The 19,103-nt window shown below is 35.4% G+C and overlaps 2 protein-coding genes and 1 long non-coding RNA gene across 3 annotated transcripts in view; 1 reads left to right on the top strand and 2 right to left on the bottom strand.

Annotated features, from left to right (window-relative positions):
• The first annotated feature begins 4 nt into the window (after window positions 1–4).
• Window positions 5–11,061, top strand: LOC117115050 (ADAMTS-like protein 2). Its single transcript, XM_033258742.1, has 17 exons — window positions 5–150; window positions 1,132–1,272; window positions 1,727–1,860; window positions 2,355–2,415; window positions 3,185–3,272; window positions 3,906–4,027; window positions 4,155–4,278; window positions 4,593–4,682; window positions 4,984–5,177; window positions 5,941–6,076; window positions 6,354–6,800; window positions 6,989–7,099; window positions 7,375–7,511; window positions 8,068–8,182; window positions 8,280–8,372; window positions 9,641–9,828; window positions 10,296–11,061. Exons 1-17 carry the CDS (start codon window positions 13–15, stop codon window positions 10,353–10,355), a joined length of 2,379 nt encoding a protein of 792 aa, XP_033114633.1. The 5' UTR covers window positions 5–12; the 3' UTR covers window positions 10,356–11,061.
• A 1,832-nt stretch (window positions 11,062–12,893) lies between these two features.
• On the bottom strand, window positions 12,894–16,261 carry LOC117121571. The gene is made up of 2 exons (XR_004447605.1): window positions 16,109–16,261; window positions 12,894–15,150 (listed from the first exon to the last, which is right to left on the bottom strand). It is a non-coding gene; the product is annotated as an uncharacterized LOC117121571 (long non-coding RNA).
• Window positions 16,262–17,416: 1,155 nt separating this feature from the next.
• Window positions 17,417–19,103, bottom strand: part of LOC117116310 (akirin-2-like) — a 4,505-nt gene continuing 2,818 nt past the window's right edge. The window contains exon 2 of the mRNA XM_033260362.1: window positions 17,417–17,751. Within this exon, the coding sequence (XP_033116253.1) occupies window positions 17,417–17,751 (335 nt within the window). The remainder of the gene's footprint in view (window positions 17,752–19,103) is intronic.

The following is a 19,103-nucleotide window of genomic DNA, read 5'->3' as shown; positions in this document are numbered from 1 at the left end:
AGGGACGATAAGATGTCGTGTTTAGATAATGACAGTGGTAATTACGTAACAATCCCATCGGATTTTCCTGGTACGTACTTGGATTATGATGAACAATGCCAGATGCTATACGGGACACAGGCTGACGGGAACTGCAATCAGAATAAGAAGGTATGGCACACACACCTCCACACCCTACACAAACATACAGGCTACACATATAAATAAATAATAACAATCCTCAAATAGGAACGTAGGAACCAATTTTATCAAAGAAAAATAGTAAGTATACGGTAAATAAAAGAAAAGAAGTGTTAATAGGAGTGAATGGAAAAGAAAATTAATAGAAGAAAACGGATAAGAAATGTAGAAGGAAAATGAAAAAAACGAGGAAAAATAAAATAAAGAACAAGATATGAAAAGGGAAAAAAAATGAAAATTGAACTACCGAAAGGTCCACTGATTAATTTCAGATAAAAAGTATAATACTGTACGTTAAGTATTGAAATGCACGCCATCTTTTTAGAAAGGAGTGTATTTCCTAACAAATAGGCGTCACATTCCCGTCCTTGGCGTATGTATTATACTTTCTTAAAATTGAATTACGGTTAAGAACATTTTAATTTTACAAAAATCAAATTAATTATTACTGTATAATATGAATTATTAAATGCTTCTTTGTTTCTCTTCAGAAATGGCCCGTTATTTTGGGCTGTATTTTCCACTATTATTAGGCGTATTTTAATTTTATTTTTCATTTTTTTTAATTGTTACTAGCAGCCATTATGTCGTAATCGACAGACTCTAATCATCATATGCAGCTAAGTTCCGCGCTTGGTTTTAAACTTTCTGTTAATATACAGACAACAGTGCGTTAAGCCACTATTCACTTTTAATAGGTTAATGCGATTTGTAAATGCATATAAAAAAGGAAAATAATATTTTATTTTACTTACTATTCATTGTATTATAGACAGATTACATTGCTGTGTTGGATCAGATAAAGACCTCGCATGTTAATTATATCCCATTTTGTCCAACTGTCTAATTAAGCCGACTCAATAACTTTGCAAATCTAAAATACATTGTTTTTTAAATAATCGATTTATAGAATATTGATGCATTAATTATGAATTATATTCTAACACTTAGGCGGATTTTTCTTGTGAGCGAATTTATTGTCGTGAGGATCCTGACAATAAACCCAACCTGTGCACAGATTATTATCCTCCTGCTGAGGGTACCCCTTGCAATACGGAAGACAATGATGAAGGTGAAGCATACGATGGATGGGTAAGGGGGCGCTGTTTAACATTTTCTATGTCATGATTCATAAATTCAATGATGTAATCATACTATTAATTAATTAATTAATGAAGTTAATTTTATAATTGCTTTGGGTGTACAGTGGACAGCAGATTGTGTTTATTTACTTTTTCTTTGTGCTTTTGATCGTCAAGTTTCTATGGATTTGAAATTCTAAAATAAAAGATGAATGAAAAACTGTGATACAATACTCAATGAATTGAAAATATCATCCTAATCAACGTCATAATTATCATCATTGTAATCGTCATATACCATGTTGGTGCCATGTTGTTGCCATTGTCTTTGTTAGTATTTCATATACTGTATGCCTACTTGTTGAACCAACTTTATATTATATTGATATTACTGTACTTCTATCGTTATTAGTATTCTCTTGTTTTAAGAATCATTATTATTTTTTATTATCATTTCCATTTAGTGCCGCATAGGAGAGTGTTTGATTGAAGGCGAAGAACCAACAATAGATGAAGGAGAATGGAGTGACTGGGAAGAAGGCGAATGCTCTGTTACATGCGGAGGTGGTGTCAAGTTATTGACCAGAACTTGTAACGTGTAAGTAGGCTCATGCTGACTTGTCATGGCTGTAGGACTTTCAACATAACTATTAAAGTTTATGTTGAAAGTGTTATGTGTAAAATTGTTATTAATATGTAATAAATTTTGTGTATAATAATACAAACTTGCTGTTGAGAATAAGGCTTCATCTTTGTATATATATTACATTATTAAAATTAATTTTTTTGGCCGATTGGTTTATACGTTTATTCATTTATATAAAAAATGCACTGGCAATGAAGCGCACAAAAAATACAATTTATATAGGCCTATATAATACAATTTGTGAAAACCAGACGACTTATTTTCTAATTTAAACTGTTTAAAAAGATAACTGAACAATACAAACGTAATCATTTTTAATGCTGCTACTTGTTATCAACCATAGGCATACAGACAAAAATGCATTATCAGGGTTGAATTCTGCTTCAACAAATTTTATTAATATACACACAAAATTGATTCATAACTACTTTTTGTACTTAATACAGAAATGACGGGGAGGAATACTGTAAAGGGAGTGACACTATGTACGAACTGTGTAACACACAGGTGAGTGTCAAGCCGGGTAGTCACTGCCTCGTACGACGGTCATGCGACGAATACTCCCCTCTCAGCGTTAAACCGGCGCGGCACCGTCAGCTGATGGAGCACCTGCTTGTTGCCCTTGGCACCGTTCTCTCCGTACAATTGCGTCGGATGACGGCCGTCGGGCACAGGGAGCGCCCGGCTCTATTGAAAACACACGATGTTATATCATTGTGGTAGCGTGGTGGTAGCAACATATATTTATACCAGAGGTGGCCACAATGAGAGGGTGGGAGGGCTGTGCACTTAGAGCCTTAATTGTGATCCGAACTTATTGTCGGCATGTGACGTCAACTTATATAACTAACATATCAATTTAATTATTTGTTTGGTTTTATGTCACAAACCTATTACATAATATTGTATCATAATAATACATTAAATGTATTTATATTTATAATAGGAAACTGACTGGCCGCAATTTCACTACGGATACTCCTGAGCCAGATTTTATTGGCTAAATAAAGCCCCCGCATAGGGTCCTATTATAATTTTTTTGGGAAAGACGACTGGATTGTACCTGGATAATTATATACTTTCATGATCTAGTGGTAATAGCCACACCCTCGCCGGAGGAAATTTTTAGACAACTGGAAGGATCTTCAAGAACGATGCCCAATAAGATATTATTGTTCCTATAATAATAATTGGGGTGTGGTTTGCTGTAGGTGTATGTGTGCGTTGTTACCTTTGTAGGCCTAACCTTTGATTTATTCTCTCTCAATAATTTAAGCTATGTGATGGGGTATGTAGCGACATCAACGCCGACAACTACCGGAACCAGTTTTGCAGCAGCGGAAAAGCCAAATTTTATGGTGGCGGTATGTGTTCATTATGCATTTTTCGATGATGTTTGAAATTAACCAAACAATTCCTTTAATTGTGTACTCTTTGGGGTGAGAGAGTGGTCATACTGTAGTATGTTTGAACTTTCATGAAAATGTCGTTGTATCGTCTCGTATTTTTTTTATAGGCCTATTTTATTTTTTAAATGTATGTTATTGTGCAATAATTTTTAAAGGTTTTATAACGAACAGAGTAATTTCTTCTTTGGAGATTATTCTTATTCTGATGAAATAATAGATTTTGTATCGCTCCGGCCCCAGAAAGAATCTATTTTTCAAATGTTCCCAAAATGTAGATTTCTGAACACTAACCATTACCGGTATGTGTACCGATAGCATATGGAAACATGATTTATTTAAACTTAAACATATTTACAATTTATTTTTGCAATCTCCATTACTCGATAAAACAGTCAATTTATTGACAGAACAGTCATTTTGTTGGCAAAAGAGTACCTCTGTCGATAAAATTCATTTTGTCGAAGATATAGCAATCTTCTGCTAGTACAGGTACTGCTCTCGTACCAGCGCCTGAAGATCACATCGTTATGTCGTTGGAGTGTCGAAGTGATATAAGTGTTATCATTATTCTTGTTCATAATTTTCCAGACAACCTATGCAACTTGTATTGTGGTTCAAACTATGAAATGAAAGTCCTGGATGGGGGAAGACAGACCGACGATCCAGGAAAAGTTGCGGACCTTGATATCTGTATTGATGGACAACCATTTGTAAGTACAGCAACTACGAACACACCAAAATAATAATATTATGACGTTATTAATAATGATGATCATATTAATATTAATGTTAATATGAATCAACTAAAATTCATTGTATCTCTAATTTTTATACTAGACGGTTGGTTGTGACGGTTCTTTCACTTCTGGTTTGGTGTACGATAGATGCGGTGTTTGTGACGGAGACAACAGTACCTGCACATTCATTGACAGCTCATTTAGTGACATAAGTAATTTTTCAGGTGAGTTGCTTACTAATATATTACATATATTATTATAATGAAAACAGTGTAATTATAATTACACCAATACATTTGATTAGTGATTATGTAAGAGTTGTTTTATCATTATATATTATTATTTTTTTGAATAAAATAATTTTAGGGCATTTTATTCTTCTGTGTAATGTCCATATTATTATTTAGTATGTTTATGTAGTTTTTAATAATTTACAAGTGCTCTGACTGATTGACTGATTGATTGGTTGGTTGATTGATTGACTGAATGGATTGATTGATTGATATATGATGCACTGTATTCTCTTATGTATTTTCAGACAAGGAACTGGTACCCATTGCAGAGCTCATAGCAGGAACAACCCATATTACTTTTGTGGAATCAGAATATGTCCAGTCCGCTTATTTCGGTAATGCACATAGTCACATGTAAAGTTAGGCCTCATTAGAGTACCGCTGCCTTTTGTTTATGTCATACTTTAGACTTTGGCGATTGTATCCAAACACCACAAAAAATGAAAATATATGATAATAAGATTATTCATTAAATGATTAGGCCTACTTGTATGATTGACAATAACAATACTAAACTAGGCCCAATACACCACAACAGCAATTATGCACTATAATAATTAGCAGTAGTAATTAATGTATAGTAATTATGACTGCTCGCTCAGTAATTTCATTATTACCGGTATATTTATTTTTCAGTATTGAGAACGTCGGATGGTACTTATCTAACAAACTCTGATTACACCATTCGACCTGGGTACACCAACACCGGTGATGCAGGTCCATTTAGGTATGACCCTGACTGCAATACAATATTTACCCATAACCACCCGTACAAAGAAGTTGAAAAGATAGTGGCACCGGGACCTATAAGCGAAACAATCGACGTTTTGGTAAGTGAAACAATTCCTGCAGTGTGGGTCAGGTGAGTTTGTGGTTTTGGTTCTCATGATACCAAAGATGGACAGAACGAGAAGTAATAAACTAACAGTATGGTCCATGTGCCATTGTGCTCCCAATTCTTTGGGTACCCAGGATATAGGTCTATTGTATTGAGCAGGTTCAACGAAGGAACCACATAATTTCAGTATGGTTTCTTGTGGTTCTGATTTTTTTTTGGATATCAAAGATGTATGAAGTAAGCCATATGAAAGAACCACAAAATTACAGTATGGTGCAGGTGATATTATTGTTCTGGTTCTTATGATACGAAAGATGTACGGAGCGAGTCAAAAGATCCACATAATTACACTATATGAGTCAATTTTGGTTCCGATTCTTAGGATACCAAAGATGATAAGAAAGATGAATTGAGATGAGTTAAAAGACAAACACATAATTCAAATACGGTTCGGGTGCTAGGTACTACAGTGGTTGCGGTTCTTAGGTTACCAAACGAAAGAACCACGAGTCGGAATGAACCATTATGTGCTTTTGGTGAGTTCGATCGTTTGATCAAGAATGAGTTTGCACACAGATCGTGACAGAATTGTAACACAGTGCGATTTTTATCGAATCTGAGTTATTGCAGCCGCAGAATTATAATAATGGAAAGACTGGTAAAAAGAGGAATCGCCGTGTATTATATTGTATTAGAATGGTACGATTGATTATGTATTTTTTATGATCTTCTTCTGACTCTATTTCTGCTTTTAGTACTATGTCAAGAAGACGTCCAAATTCCAACCAATACTCTTCTCCTACTATACTCCAACCGGAGAGACAGATACTGATGACGTCACACAAACTGACCAGGAAGATGCAGATGATTTTGCTAATGGCTCTCAGAATGGTAACGAATCATTAAACATTATTTTAGTCGTGTGATAACCAAAAGAGTTTAATTTGTCCACGATTTTAGGATGATAACGTGTAGATATATAATTAACTATGTACCGTATATTTTGCAAAGCAGGGACACTAATTTATAGATATAACAAAAGATAAACTTCACAACAAATGTTTGTGGGTGTTTGTGTGTACCAAAAAGTAAGTCTATGCCTTTACAACATGATATGCGTATAATACAGTACACTCACAAGCAATTCAAATCTATTTATGCATTTTAGAAGATAATGAGGTTGATAATAACGAACAAGAAGAGGAAAATGATAATGAAAATGAACTGAATTCGGCCGAAGAGGAAAATGAAGTAGAAGGTGAAGCAGGAGAAACTGGAGACGCTGAAGCAGAAGATGAAGAAGGGTATGCGGAAGGGGAAGCCGGAGGAGAAGTAGAAACGGAAGGAGAAGCTGGAACAGAAGCCGAAGAAGACGAGGACGCAGAAGAAGGAACAGAAGAAGGAGAAGAAGGGGAAGTGGAAGAAGAAGGAACAGAAGAAGGGGAAGGGGACGCGGAAGAAGGAACAGAAGAAGAAGAAGAAGTAGAAGAAGAAGAAGAAGAAGAAGGGGAAGCAGAAGGGGAAGCGGAAGAAGAGGAAGCAGAAGAAGGAACAGAAGAAGAAGAGGAAGAAGAAGAGGAAGGAGAAGCGGAACAAAACCAAGATGATAATAATGGTATGTTTAAACATTGGGAGCATTGTAATGAGTTTTGGTGTGCGTAGTGATTTCGCTGTGGCTAAATTGCTATACTGTAGTAGTGCTCTTGTTTATATTGTTTTATTCATAATACTCCTTAGTTATCGTTGATGTAAATATTTAAACGTTTTGTAAATGACTATTGTTGTAATTAACTTTTACTATAGGCGCAAGCTGCACAGACATGACATATGTGAGAGGAATGGCTGAAAATCAAGAACAGTGTGACGCAAAGAAAGGAAAACGTGGCGCTTATGACTGGGTGTACAAATTGAGGGGTAAGCAAATATTCACTAAGATGTCAAACTTGTGAATCTTGTATTAGTTAAGATAAAGAACTATTATTTTTACTATATTATTTAAGCTGATGGACCAGTGCACTGGAGTAACCCCTTACTCGTCTCGAGTAAGGGGTTAGCTCTTTTGGCTGCTATTGTATTAATGATGAATGACTGAATGAATGAATAAATATAAATGAATGAACGAAAAAGCGAGCGAGCGAACGAACGAACAAACAAATAACAAATAAATAAAAATAATTGTTTTTCTTTAGCCAATGAGCCATGTAAATTCTATTGTTATTCGGAGGAGAAGGAAGAGCTGGCATTGTTCAATGGAGGCATAGCAGAGGGCAGCTGGTGCAGTAATGACGTACTTCAGCCAAAGAGATGCATAGAGGGCGATTGTGTTGTAGGTTCATCTTTATAGATCCGTCTTTGTTTTGATTTATACACTGTGCAATAATAATAATAATGGTGAAGATGGTAATGATAACGATGAGCATAGTAATGATGATTATGATTACTCTGGCACCGACGACCACGATAATCATTTTGATGATGAGGGTGCTTCCCAGTGGCGGGGAAGGGCTCTGGTGGCCGGAAATGGCACTCGCAGACTAAGTTAATATTTTAATGTAATTTTCTTCCTTTTTCTCCAATTTTGAAAAATTTAGGGGAGGGAGGGGGGGAGACAGCTGGGCCCCCTTGACTCCGCCACTCAAAGGGACCCAAAATATGAGTGTTAATGACAATGCAAAATGCATTTTTTTTTCCTGTCGATTTTCCGCGACCTCCTAATGTAGGCCTACACATCGTTATATGTGTAAATATCCATGTGTCAATGATTTACTTATTCAAGTTTGGGACTTTCCAAACATCATACACAAATTGCTATGAACTTTGAGTCGGTCGAACTTGTACAACACAATTTTTGCTCTCACTTAGTTCATGTTAACCTGTTTCAGGATGTTGGTTGTGATGGGGAAGGAGGCGGTCTAGAATTCGACAACTGTGGTGTTTGCGGCGGCAACGGTGACACTTGTCAGCTGGTCCAGGCGTCTGTACAGCTTTCTGAAGACAGTAAGTGTTGATGTCGACGCTTAGGCGTCGATGACTAGTATTACTAAATAAATCAATAAACGTGTTTCAATATTTTTCATTTTTTATTGTTTTCCAGTTACGTCTATAACAACATTTCCTATTGGAGCTAGTCACATATATGTCTCAGAAAGGAACAGCAATGGACCAAAGTATGCAAAAGGATATTACAGTAAGTTAACCAGAGAGTTACTGTAGGCCTACGTACATACCTTGACGGGATGTAATAAGAATGTTTTATTTCGGTTTATAATTACTAATTTGTTTCTTGAGTAATTCCCATGATCTTGTTAATGTTAAAATTAATGTTTAAAGGAGTACTTTTTATACACTTGTATGTTTAAACTATTATTTCAGTATCAGCTCAAGTTTGTTTTATCGTAAATGTCATGCTTAATGCTATGCAAAACTTAGTCACCTTAGTGACTTCATTGAAATTAAAGACCGACCTATTAGAGTATTGAGCGCTGTGTCACATGATTGGAATTAAACTAGCACGTTAACAAACATGTTACATTGTCATCTACAATTTTGATTGACGTTCTATGCGAAAGCAAGCTTCCTAGAAACAGTGGTGGCGCCAGAGGGGAAGCATAGCCCCCACGTCGGGGAAGACGAGTAAATTTTGTCGGAGAATAAACAAATAAAAAAAAATATTTACATGTAATGTTCGTTTAGCCACCACATTGTTTTCATTAAACTATTTCTGTTATTGTTATATAATTAATATTATTAATAATAATAATAATAATAGTAATAATAATCGTTAAATGAGACTAATTAAAAATAATTTGCGTTCTGTTATGACAAATGCTCGTTTAATAGCCTCATGATGTTTGAAATACATCGTGATAGGTGAAGCAACCTCGACCATGACAGCGTGGTTGACTGATTTCACGCAAAATTTCCAAAATGTAGAATTTCACTTTCAAGAATGAGGATTTTAAAATAAATTAGTTGGTTACATTGCATACTCTTTGTTTCTTGTTTTATTCAAAATGTTTTGGTTTTGGAAGCTGATTTCGACATTAGAAAACATATCCTACATGAAGTCATATTATAGTACTGTAACTTGATGCCTATCAAAATAATACAAATTCGCCATAATTCGTCAAATATCCGCGACTTCCAGGGGCTTCGCCCCCTGGACACCACGGGGGGCCCTAGGCGGCCTAGGTGGCCCCCAGCCAAGTGAGTCTCGATTCGCTTCACTAGCCCCCCCCCCCGTCGGGGCCTTTTGCCCCTCCGTCGGGCAGGTCCTGGCGCCATCACTGCCTAGAAACAACTACAAAAAGAAATACAGTACTGTACAATCATACTATATTTATTGGGTTCTGAATTGAGTGCTGCTCTCTTTCTATCTCTGCTTGCATGCGATTTTTTTTCATTTATACTACTAAGCAAAAAATATACAGTTAATTGTAGTCATTATTTTGATAGTTTTAGAGACAAGTACTGGAAGCTACGTCACTGGATCCAATGAGGATGGCACTGCATCTGAGCCTGCCGATAAATCGTCAGCATATTACTACGAGGTGGGATGCACTGCCTTCAAGCACTATAAGTGGACGTATGAGTCTGAGACTATCGAATCCGACATGCCTCTCACAGAGGCTGTAGAGTTGAAGGTAATCTTGGTATTAATAATTATATTCATATTAATAATAAATAATGATAATAGTGTAGAATTACTACTGTCTCTTATACACATCTAGATGTGTATAAGAGACAGTTAGTAAGGGGCCCGGAATAAAAATCCCTGGTAAAGCTTTCACAGGGAGAGTTTTTATATCTCAGCTACACAATACTGTAGGCGCTGGCTGGTATAACTGGAATAGAATTTTAATTACAGATACTGTAATATCAAAATTCTATTTAATATTAGATACTGTACAGTACCTGTCTCTTATACACATCTAGATGTGTATAAGAGACAGACACAAAACAACAAACAAAAAGTCCGAACCATATACCGTACGTTATACGTTGATCTTGCTCTTTGACAGTCACAGAACACCAGTCACAGAGATTTTTCTTTTTTAAAATCATGAAATCCGGAGTAGAGTAATTTTAATTCTTTTTTTTTCTTCAACAGTACCAATATATCGACCAGAAGAGTGATCGGTTTGTTCAGTACGAATACTATATTCCATAATTCGGTTGGCTCCTTCATACCATGGCGATGAAGTATATGGCTAACTTTCATGAAATTTGAACCTAATACTGGTGTCTGTCAGTAGAATCTAGTTTCGTCTGTATAAAATAAATTATTACTGTATGTTCGTTACACATTTTAACTATGAATAGACAAGCCTACCGCCTGTGTCAATAGTTTTAATATGATAAATTGCTGCTCGAGAGCACGTTGAATTATAAAGTAGGTTGCTGTAGCACAGAGAGTCTCGTGCAACAATCGCGCTTTTTTTAAACCAGGCTCCGGCGGAAAAAAAAAAGATAATTTGTTGTACAACTGATATTTCCAAGACACAAAAACGGTGTTTGACGAGAACCTCGGGAACAGTTAATGAGATAAGATTTTTTAATATTTAAAAACTGGGGAAAAGGTAAAAAAGGGGTAATTACGCCCATTTTCCCTCCATTCTTTATCTCATTAACCGTTTCCGAGTTTTTCGTAAAATTTCATTTTTGTATCTAAGAAAAATTAGTTGTAAAACATATCAATTCTTTTTCCTCTGTAGCCTGGCTTTGAGAGGCAAATGTAAGTATAGGTCTAATTATAAACGTATTTAAAGGTAAATTATTTCATGTTTACTTAATAATCTTTGAATTTTGTAATAGTATATATAAATATATTTATAGACCTAATACTGTGGTGAAGGGATTAATAAAGCAATGCATAATTATTTGCTGAGTTTAGTTCTTTATTTGACCTACAGCACACATCAGTTAATCAGTGTTCAATGCAGGGGAAGGGAGGGCATCCCCGAACAGACCTATTCCCGAACAGGCCTGTCCCCCACCGTCCCTACACCCCTGTCGTCCGACCCTGCGACGTGGCCGTCGGATTAAAATAATTTACCTACCTATCCAAATAACGTTATTTGAGTGTTGATTGCCGACTCTTAATATTTTATAGAAACTAATGTTGATACCCCCACCTTTGAACCAGCAGTGGCTCCAGAAATTTGCCGACAAGGGGTCCAACATCGAAAGGGGTCCGAACTTTAGTAAGGGTCCCGGAATAAAAATCCCTGGTAAAGCTTTCACAGGGAGAGTTTTTATATCTCAGCTACACAATACTGTAGGCGCTAGCTGGTATAACTGGAATAGAATTTTAATTACAGATACTGTAATATTAAAATTCTATTTAATATTAGATACTGTACAGTACTGTGTTCCAGAGATCATCATAGATACTATTTACAATCAACCCGTCAGGTGCAGTTAATTTCCTTTTAGTAAGGTAGTGATACGTTCTTAACCTATCTACAGACATATGACCCATCGAAACACCTGGGACAATAGGAAATAACCAACTTCTCTCTGAAATTAAATGTATGTCAACCTACAAATTTGTCTGATAGTATTCTGGTTTGATGAGTGAGATTGCTGTCGGGGCAAGTAACTAGAGTAGATTTGATTTGAAGTATTTATAAGATAATAATAATTAAACTTTTGGTACATGTTTAAGTGCTTCTTTTTTTTTTTCTTTTATGTATAAGACCACTGCTTGATTGGACGTTTCGGTGAGATTGTTCAGAATAAACAAATGAAAAACAACAAATAGAAAATCGTGAGGCACAGACCTGGGATAACCACCTAAATCCTAGCATAGAATTTACTTCCAGAGGCCCTGTATTATACCAATCTACTGACGAGACAATGCCCAACCGACCAATCTAGAGAATTGGCTTTAAAAAAAATTCTTATTTGCAAAAGTGTATAGGCCCTATATATATAATGATACGGAGAAGAAATAAATGAATTCGGTTTCAAAATACAATTATTGATTTTTGCCCTGTAGTTAAAATTTTACCAACCAAATTGAGATTGGGCTTTAACAATAAACCCTAGAATTAGGCGGGATGCTCATGTAAATATTTTTTTATCTTCCTGTCGTCTTATCTATTCTTAAGACTTGCCATCGCATGACAAGGACATGTATTGTGGGGAGTGGGTTAGTGACGTCTGAGAAATCCCACCCTTTCCCCCAAATAAAATATCAAGTCTTTTTCTCATTAACCGACTCCCGAGTTTTTGTGCATCAAGCTGGGCACTCACTGGGTCCGACAGTTATTGGTCAACGCGATTCTATCAAAACCACAACGGCACGACGGGCGCGTAATGTATCGTTATGATACCGACAATCAGCAGACGGCGTCGCGCTGTCTAGCGCCCACACGGAGCAGAGTTCGTCGTGTGCCCGGCTTTAGAAAAATCAGTTGTACAACACATCAATTTTTCCCCCTCCGGAGCATGGCTTAAATGAGGACAATGAAACCGATTTTGTTGATGGTGATTATAATACAATACTGTAAGTATAACGCCACTTGGTATAATAGCCATTTCCAACAAAAGATGGCAAGCCATCACAGTAAGTACAGTACAATAAGTATATACTGCAGTGGTCAGAGAAAGTACTGTATGATTTAAAATTTGTGGTATAAAATGCCATTAATCACTTTATCACAATCATCAAGCATCATCACAAAAACTAATGAAAGACAGAAACTGTGGAAACAACATAAGGTAACTTTATTGAACATCTCCAAAGAACTAAAATGAAACCATATAACAGGAGCAACACTCAATAATAGTAATGTACAAAGAAAGCAATTGAATCTAGAGGGCAAAACAATTCTAAAAATAACTATACAAAATGTAGGTCCCACTGACAGTTACCTGAATGCCTAATGTCTTCCATAACTATATCACTACCATCACATTTCTACTGCAAATCTACATTAGAGCTGTAGGTAGGAATTGCTACATAGCTCGTCTTCAGGAACCCATTAGGCATCCTATCATTATACTTGTTAGCTGACCATTTCTGCCATTTTATTTATACAACTATGTAAAGGTGTCCAAAATCTACCCTGCCATGTATTTAGTAAACGTATTTTCATGTGTACAAGCCCACACCTAAAATTTTAGGGGTCGGAGACCAGGAACTGCAAGGTACTGTGTCCTGCACACCTAGCTTAGGCCTCGCAGAATCCTGTCTACACATGTATGGTTTAGGCCCCACAAAGACAGCAAAGGCAGACCTTGATAGCCCACAGTTAGGCATAGTATACTTCATTACACATTTATACTTTCAGAACTTGAATCTTAGGCAAACATAGTGTAGAATTACTATTCCAAATATCTGGAATTTGGGGTGGGTTTAAATTCAGGTAGGGCACATTGCATGAAACATGCTCATGCTTGTAAACCTAGGATGGGCTTATTTATACCCAAGAAATTACAGCAGTAAACAAAGATGTGACTAGAATTGGACACTTGTTTGTACACTTTTATCAGTTTGCTTTCAACACCATCATTAAAACTACTGTTAAGTATTCTTACATGAAAACATCAGAGTACAAGTTAAATGTTTCCTTAAAATAAAATTAATACACATTGTATATACAATATCATCTTGTCATTAAAGTCACAAGTATACGCGCTACAAGTTTTGAATTTGATAAAGAAATTATTGTCTAAAATGGCAAGTAAGCTCTTTTCCCAACACTACTTACAGTTGCCAAAAACACTCAAATAAAATATCGTCATCTTCATCTAAAAATAATTTTCAATTGTTCATATATTTGTTTTACAATAGTAATTATGGTAAGAGGTCATAAATAATATCAAAGCCTCAAATTTTAGAAACTATCAAAAAGAATTCTTTTAAATAACTTTATCCTTTTATAGACTGCCGATATCTATTTTGAATGAAGCATTATAAAATGTTGAAACACAGAAACAACTATTTCTTCTTTCTGAGCATAATTGTTGATAGAGGCGAAGTGATACATGTATGTTGCATTTAGCTAGTTTTGCAGTTTGGCAGTAAGTTTATATTAAATTGCAACAAAAGCAGCTGGCTTAAGTTGCTTCAATGACGCATGCCCTATTATTCAAAACTTGAAGAATCTTTAATTTGTCTGTTACACTAAAGGGGTGTGAAAATTTACTATGGCTGTACTTATATTTTAGGTATGTGTAGTGTATGTGTAGTTTACACACGTGTGCTGGTGGCTGTTTGTTAATTACAAATTAATGACTTAATATATTGAGCGAGTTTTTACAGACTCTTAGGCACTGGACAGCTTTGGTAGTTATCATGTCTCTTTGATACATAGCAGATAACAATTACAGTATGCACAGAATATTACACAATTCTTAAATGTGCCAGACTATAGTGTTATTATTTTGTATTAGTGTCATGGTATACAGTACCTTTTGCAGAGTAATATATTAATTATATCAATAACATTATAGGCCATTAGTAATTACCTATACAGAGCTATATTCAGATTCAAAATTTAAGAGTAACCATTTAATATTTCTTAACAAGAAAGGGATGTTTACTTCTTATGGGAAGTTACCTTACTTTATATGGATATATCAATTAACCATAAGATTACTAAGAATATGTCAAAGGTCAATAAATAGTGCCTGTTAATGGATACTGTATATCAATTAACCATAAGACTACTAAGAATATGTCAAAGGTCAATAAATTGTGCCTGTTAATGTAACCTTTCACCTCATTAACATCTTACATAGCACCAGCAATATACAGTAACATGAAGTAGTTGTAATTTAATTTTTTTTTTAAATTGCATCCATGAGGTTTTTTTTCACCGAACCCCAGAATCTTTCATAGTAACTAACAGTTCTCCAGCCATGTGTAATGCCCAGGTAATTAAGTCGTCTTCCGTGACTTACATGAAGCTTATAAAACTGCAGTTGCTCAAACACATGTGCTGCCTAAGAAACATCTGGGGGTAAAAAAAACCACAAACTTTAGTGACTTCTTACAGTATTTCATTTTACAATATATTATTATTATTATTATTTATATTATTTTTTACTAAAAATTGAGGTGTTTGTCTCAATAAATAATGAGCATTTTCCTACCATGTGTAGTGAATATAAGAGAGCTACCTTCAAGTCTCACATAAACGTAACCAACAATTACTTACGTTTTTTTTTTTTTACTAAAAATTGGGGTGTTTGTCTCAATAAATATTATGAGCATTTTCCTAACATATGTAGTGAATATAAGAGATCTATCTTCAAGTCTTACACAAACGTAACCAACAATTACTTACATTTTTTAATGATAATCTCAATACCGAAATTACATACAGTATTTTAATATGTTTTCCATTAAAAATATGTGTTTCTCATTCTAAGCATTAAAATATTTCCATGTTAATTGTTCAGACCATATAACCTGCCCAAAAAAATCTAATGTGTAATCATTTATAGAGTAGTTAAATTTCTATTTTTTGGTTACAAATATAAGTGAAATTAGCTGAATTGAATTTCTACTTTTTTGTTACAAAATTCAACTACAAAAATGTTGATTATAATACTTTACAAGAGACCGAGACTTGTTTTCAGAACAAAAATGACTAATTCTTATTAAGACAGTACTACAGTATTTTCAATATCTCTGTTCCTAAGAGGCAGGTTGCTTGCTGTTGGATGAAAATAAAATTTAAAAAAAGATATTTCTAGTTTGAATACATGTATTGGAAATGGGACATACTGTATAAGATTATCTTTTGATTATGCAATACTAAAACACCTTCTGTACAGTAAACAGGGGTATGACAAAAACATGAATTCATCCAACTGACTCACTTAATACTAATTACATGGAATGGATGTGCATCAATAATTATCACACAGTGAGGAAAACATTAGGGACATATACATTAGCATACTTACATGATGCAGTGGATTGGCCAAATTGTCGATGGATTTGGTCATATGTAAATCGTACAAATGCATCATATTGTTCTGGAAAAATAAGCAATCATTTTTGGTGAGAATTTTAAATTAATGTCAATATTGTATCATTAATAATTATTATTATAACCCAAGGAACCTTGGAGAAATGTAAACAGTACTACAGTAATAAGTGTACAGGTGGCATACGTTTTTCATTAATATACATTTTAATTAACAAACATGATTTGTTACAATCCAGTCCCAAAAGTACATTGGTTTCAAGACAAACTACACAAATTAGCCATTTTCTGTTGAAATGATGCCATTTAAATACAATTGACTAAATGATTGATTGGTAAATTGAATGATTAACTGATTGGCGAATGACAAGGCACCTTAATAAACTGAGTCATTTATTCCCAGGGATGAAAAATTTCAGTTTCAGGATGAGATATGACAGTGCATTACAATGGGTTTCCTGATCAGGATTACTGATAAAATATTTTTAAACTCAAGGAAAAAATTAACCATGTCAGGCTTTTTGAACAATGGTGTTTGTCTTAAGCCCCTTTTAGACAGAGCTGCAATACCGCAATATTGTGGTAAGCACGCCGGCATGGGTATCTGTCTGAAAGTGTCCATACTCCAATATGCCGGCTTACCTTAAGCCACTTTGCGCCCTAGTAATATTGTCGCAATATTGCGGTAACGGTTGTTGGCTTGCTCTGTCTGAAACGGTATACTTGATATTGAGGCAATCAAGCCGGCGTGTGCATTTATGCATAAAAAACAAGGTTAAAGTTGAAAACAATTGCGCGGTGGTATTTAAACCGCCAATAGTACACAATTCTATAGGACCCCTTCAGAGAGAAAAGCGCAAGATTACCGCATTATTGCAGTAAAAAAGGCGCTGTGTGAAAAGGTATAGGCATGCTTAAGGCAACGTCTATCTGAAGGGGCTTTTCAACGAGTGTCCATGAAAGGAAAAAGCCATAATTCCTGATTCAGGTTTATAAGTACTGTACGAGGGTTTAATTTTCGCGAAATGAAGTCCATACAGCAACTTTAACAACTCGAGAAAATAATGTCTACAAGTTTCAAAAACGTAAACAGCAACACGAATGAAAGGGAAACTCCCATCTCCCATGTGGCAGCACACATAATGTTGTTACCAGCAGCAGTACTAGTAGTACTAGGCCTACCACCTGTGGGCCAGGCTCTGCCTGGCTTTGATTTGAATGATTTTCGAGCGAACCTGTTGTTGTCTCATGGTGTGTAGGGTAAACAGCTGTCTCTTATACACATCTAGATGTGTATAAGAGACAGGTCATATTCTTCTTTTATCTGTCCATCCCTTTCCTTCAAGATCCTTTCACATATGATGAGGACTTGTTTCAATGTAAAGAGGGGCTGTTCTTTGCGAGCTGCTGAACATGCAGCAGCATCGACATTGCCGGCCGCCAGGCTTGAAGATGGGCCTGCTGAAGTTGACGGAAGAGGCTGGAAGTGAGATTGCACTAATTCTTGGGTTGAGGCCATCGTTTCTGATGCACTACAATTGGAAAAATTGGCTTCCTCCATTAACTTCTTTCTCCTTTGGAGTCGTTTCCATTCAAGAGTGATACTATTTGCTAGTTGTTCTATATTGATAGGAAAATAACAATAAATGCAATTAACATTTAATTCAACTGAAATATGCAATTGATAAAAGAACATGGTTGGTTAACTACTAACTGTTATACACAATCTTTATTTAAAAACACTTTATACTCATCATTACCCTGGACACCCCAACACAGTACTCATTCTCCAATGCGTGCAGTCGTTTAATGTTAATTGGTGATCCGCTATACTAGCGGATCACCTCTTGTTATTGTCAGAGATCTTTTTTTTTTTTTTTCCCATTTCTTGTTAGCACGATATCTAAAAATTGGCACGAGATTCATACATGCACGCTTCAACAAACATTTAGCTTGGCCTGGAATAGTCACAATAAGGTTAGATGTGTATAAGAGACAGGGTCAGGTTTTCAAAGTGCGCAGTTATGCGTGACGTCATCTACGCGCAATTTTGCGTTTTTACATTATCGATCATATTAGCCTAACCAATAGCCATTTCGAAATCGTATTAAGTGAGCAATAACTTCAAGTCAATGTTAAATGTAATTTACCCAAATTTTACGCTTGCGCGTAATAACGCGCGCGTACGCATGCGTCAAACTTTTAAATTGCTTAAAATCACATTTAGATTAAATTAGAGGACGTTTCAGGCCATTTTGAGCATTTCAATTTTTTTTTTAATTTACCACTACGCGTGCGCATTTTTAAGCGCGCAGCACGTATGGAAGCTAGAAAATAATTTTTTTTGTCAAATTTTGGTTTCCTGACATTGTTTAGACAAGTTTCCAATCTTTTCAATCACTCTATGGCCAATAACAATGCCGTACGCACGCATCAAACATAGTGACCTTCGTGCGCATTTATGCCGATATACAGTGAAATTTTGCTAAAATCAGGCCTAATTTTAAACAGTTACAGCTCATTAGGATGAAAGGTGACCCCCAATTTTTATTACATATTCTGAAAGCAGATGAGTTGCAAATATGATTTTATAGGTCATAATGGCTGATTGGACATTATGACGTCATCATTTTGCCATCTGAATTCAACAAACTGAATATTATCGATGACCTCATTTTAGCAAATGCGCATTTGAGCGTATCTCGCTTATTTTTGATGGATTGTCTTCCAACTTTGAGTATGTTGTAGCTGAGGCAATTGTCTTTCATATATGTTGCAATTTTGTACATTTTGATGACGTCATCATGGTCAAAATATAGGGTTTTGCTTACCCCCTCATCTTTTTTTCGTCCAGCCTTTGATGACCCCATAATCACCTTAATCAGTCGTGATTTCTGAATCATATTTAGTGGGTATAAACTTCAGGCCATGGTTTAATGTTATGTACATTATATTTTTGTGCGCGCGTAATA

Source organism: Anneissia japonica, unplaced genomic scaffold (assembly GCF_011630105.1).
Source record: "Anneissia japonica isolate Jap-2015-1 unplaced genomic scaffold, ASM1163010v1 scaffold287957_len1322810_cov207, whole genome shotgun sequence".
NCBI lineage: Eukaryota > Metazoa > Echinodermata > Crinoidea > Comatulida > Comatulidae > Anneissia > Anneissia japonica.
The sequence above is the reverse complement of the archived record's forward strand: the minus strand, read 5'-3'. Positions and strand labels throughout refer to the sequence as shown.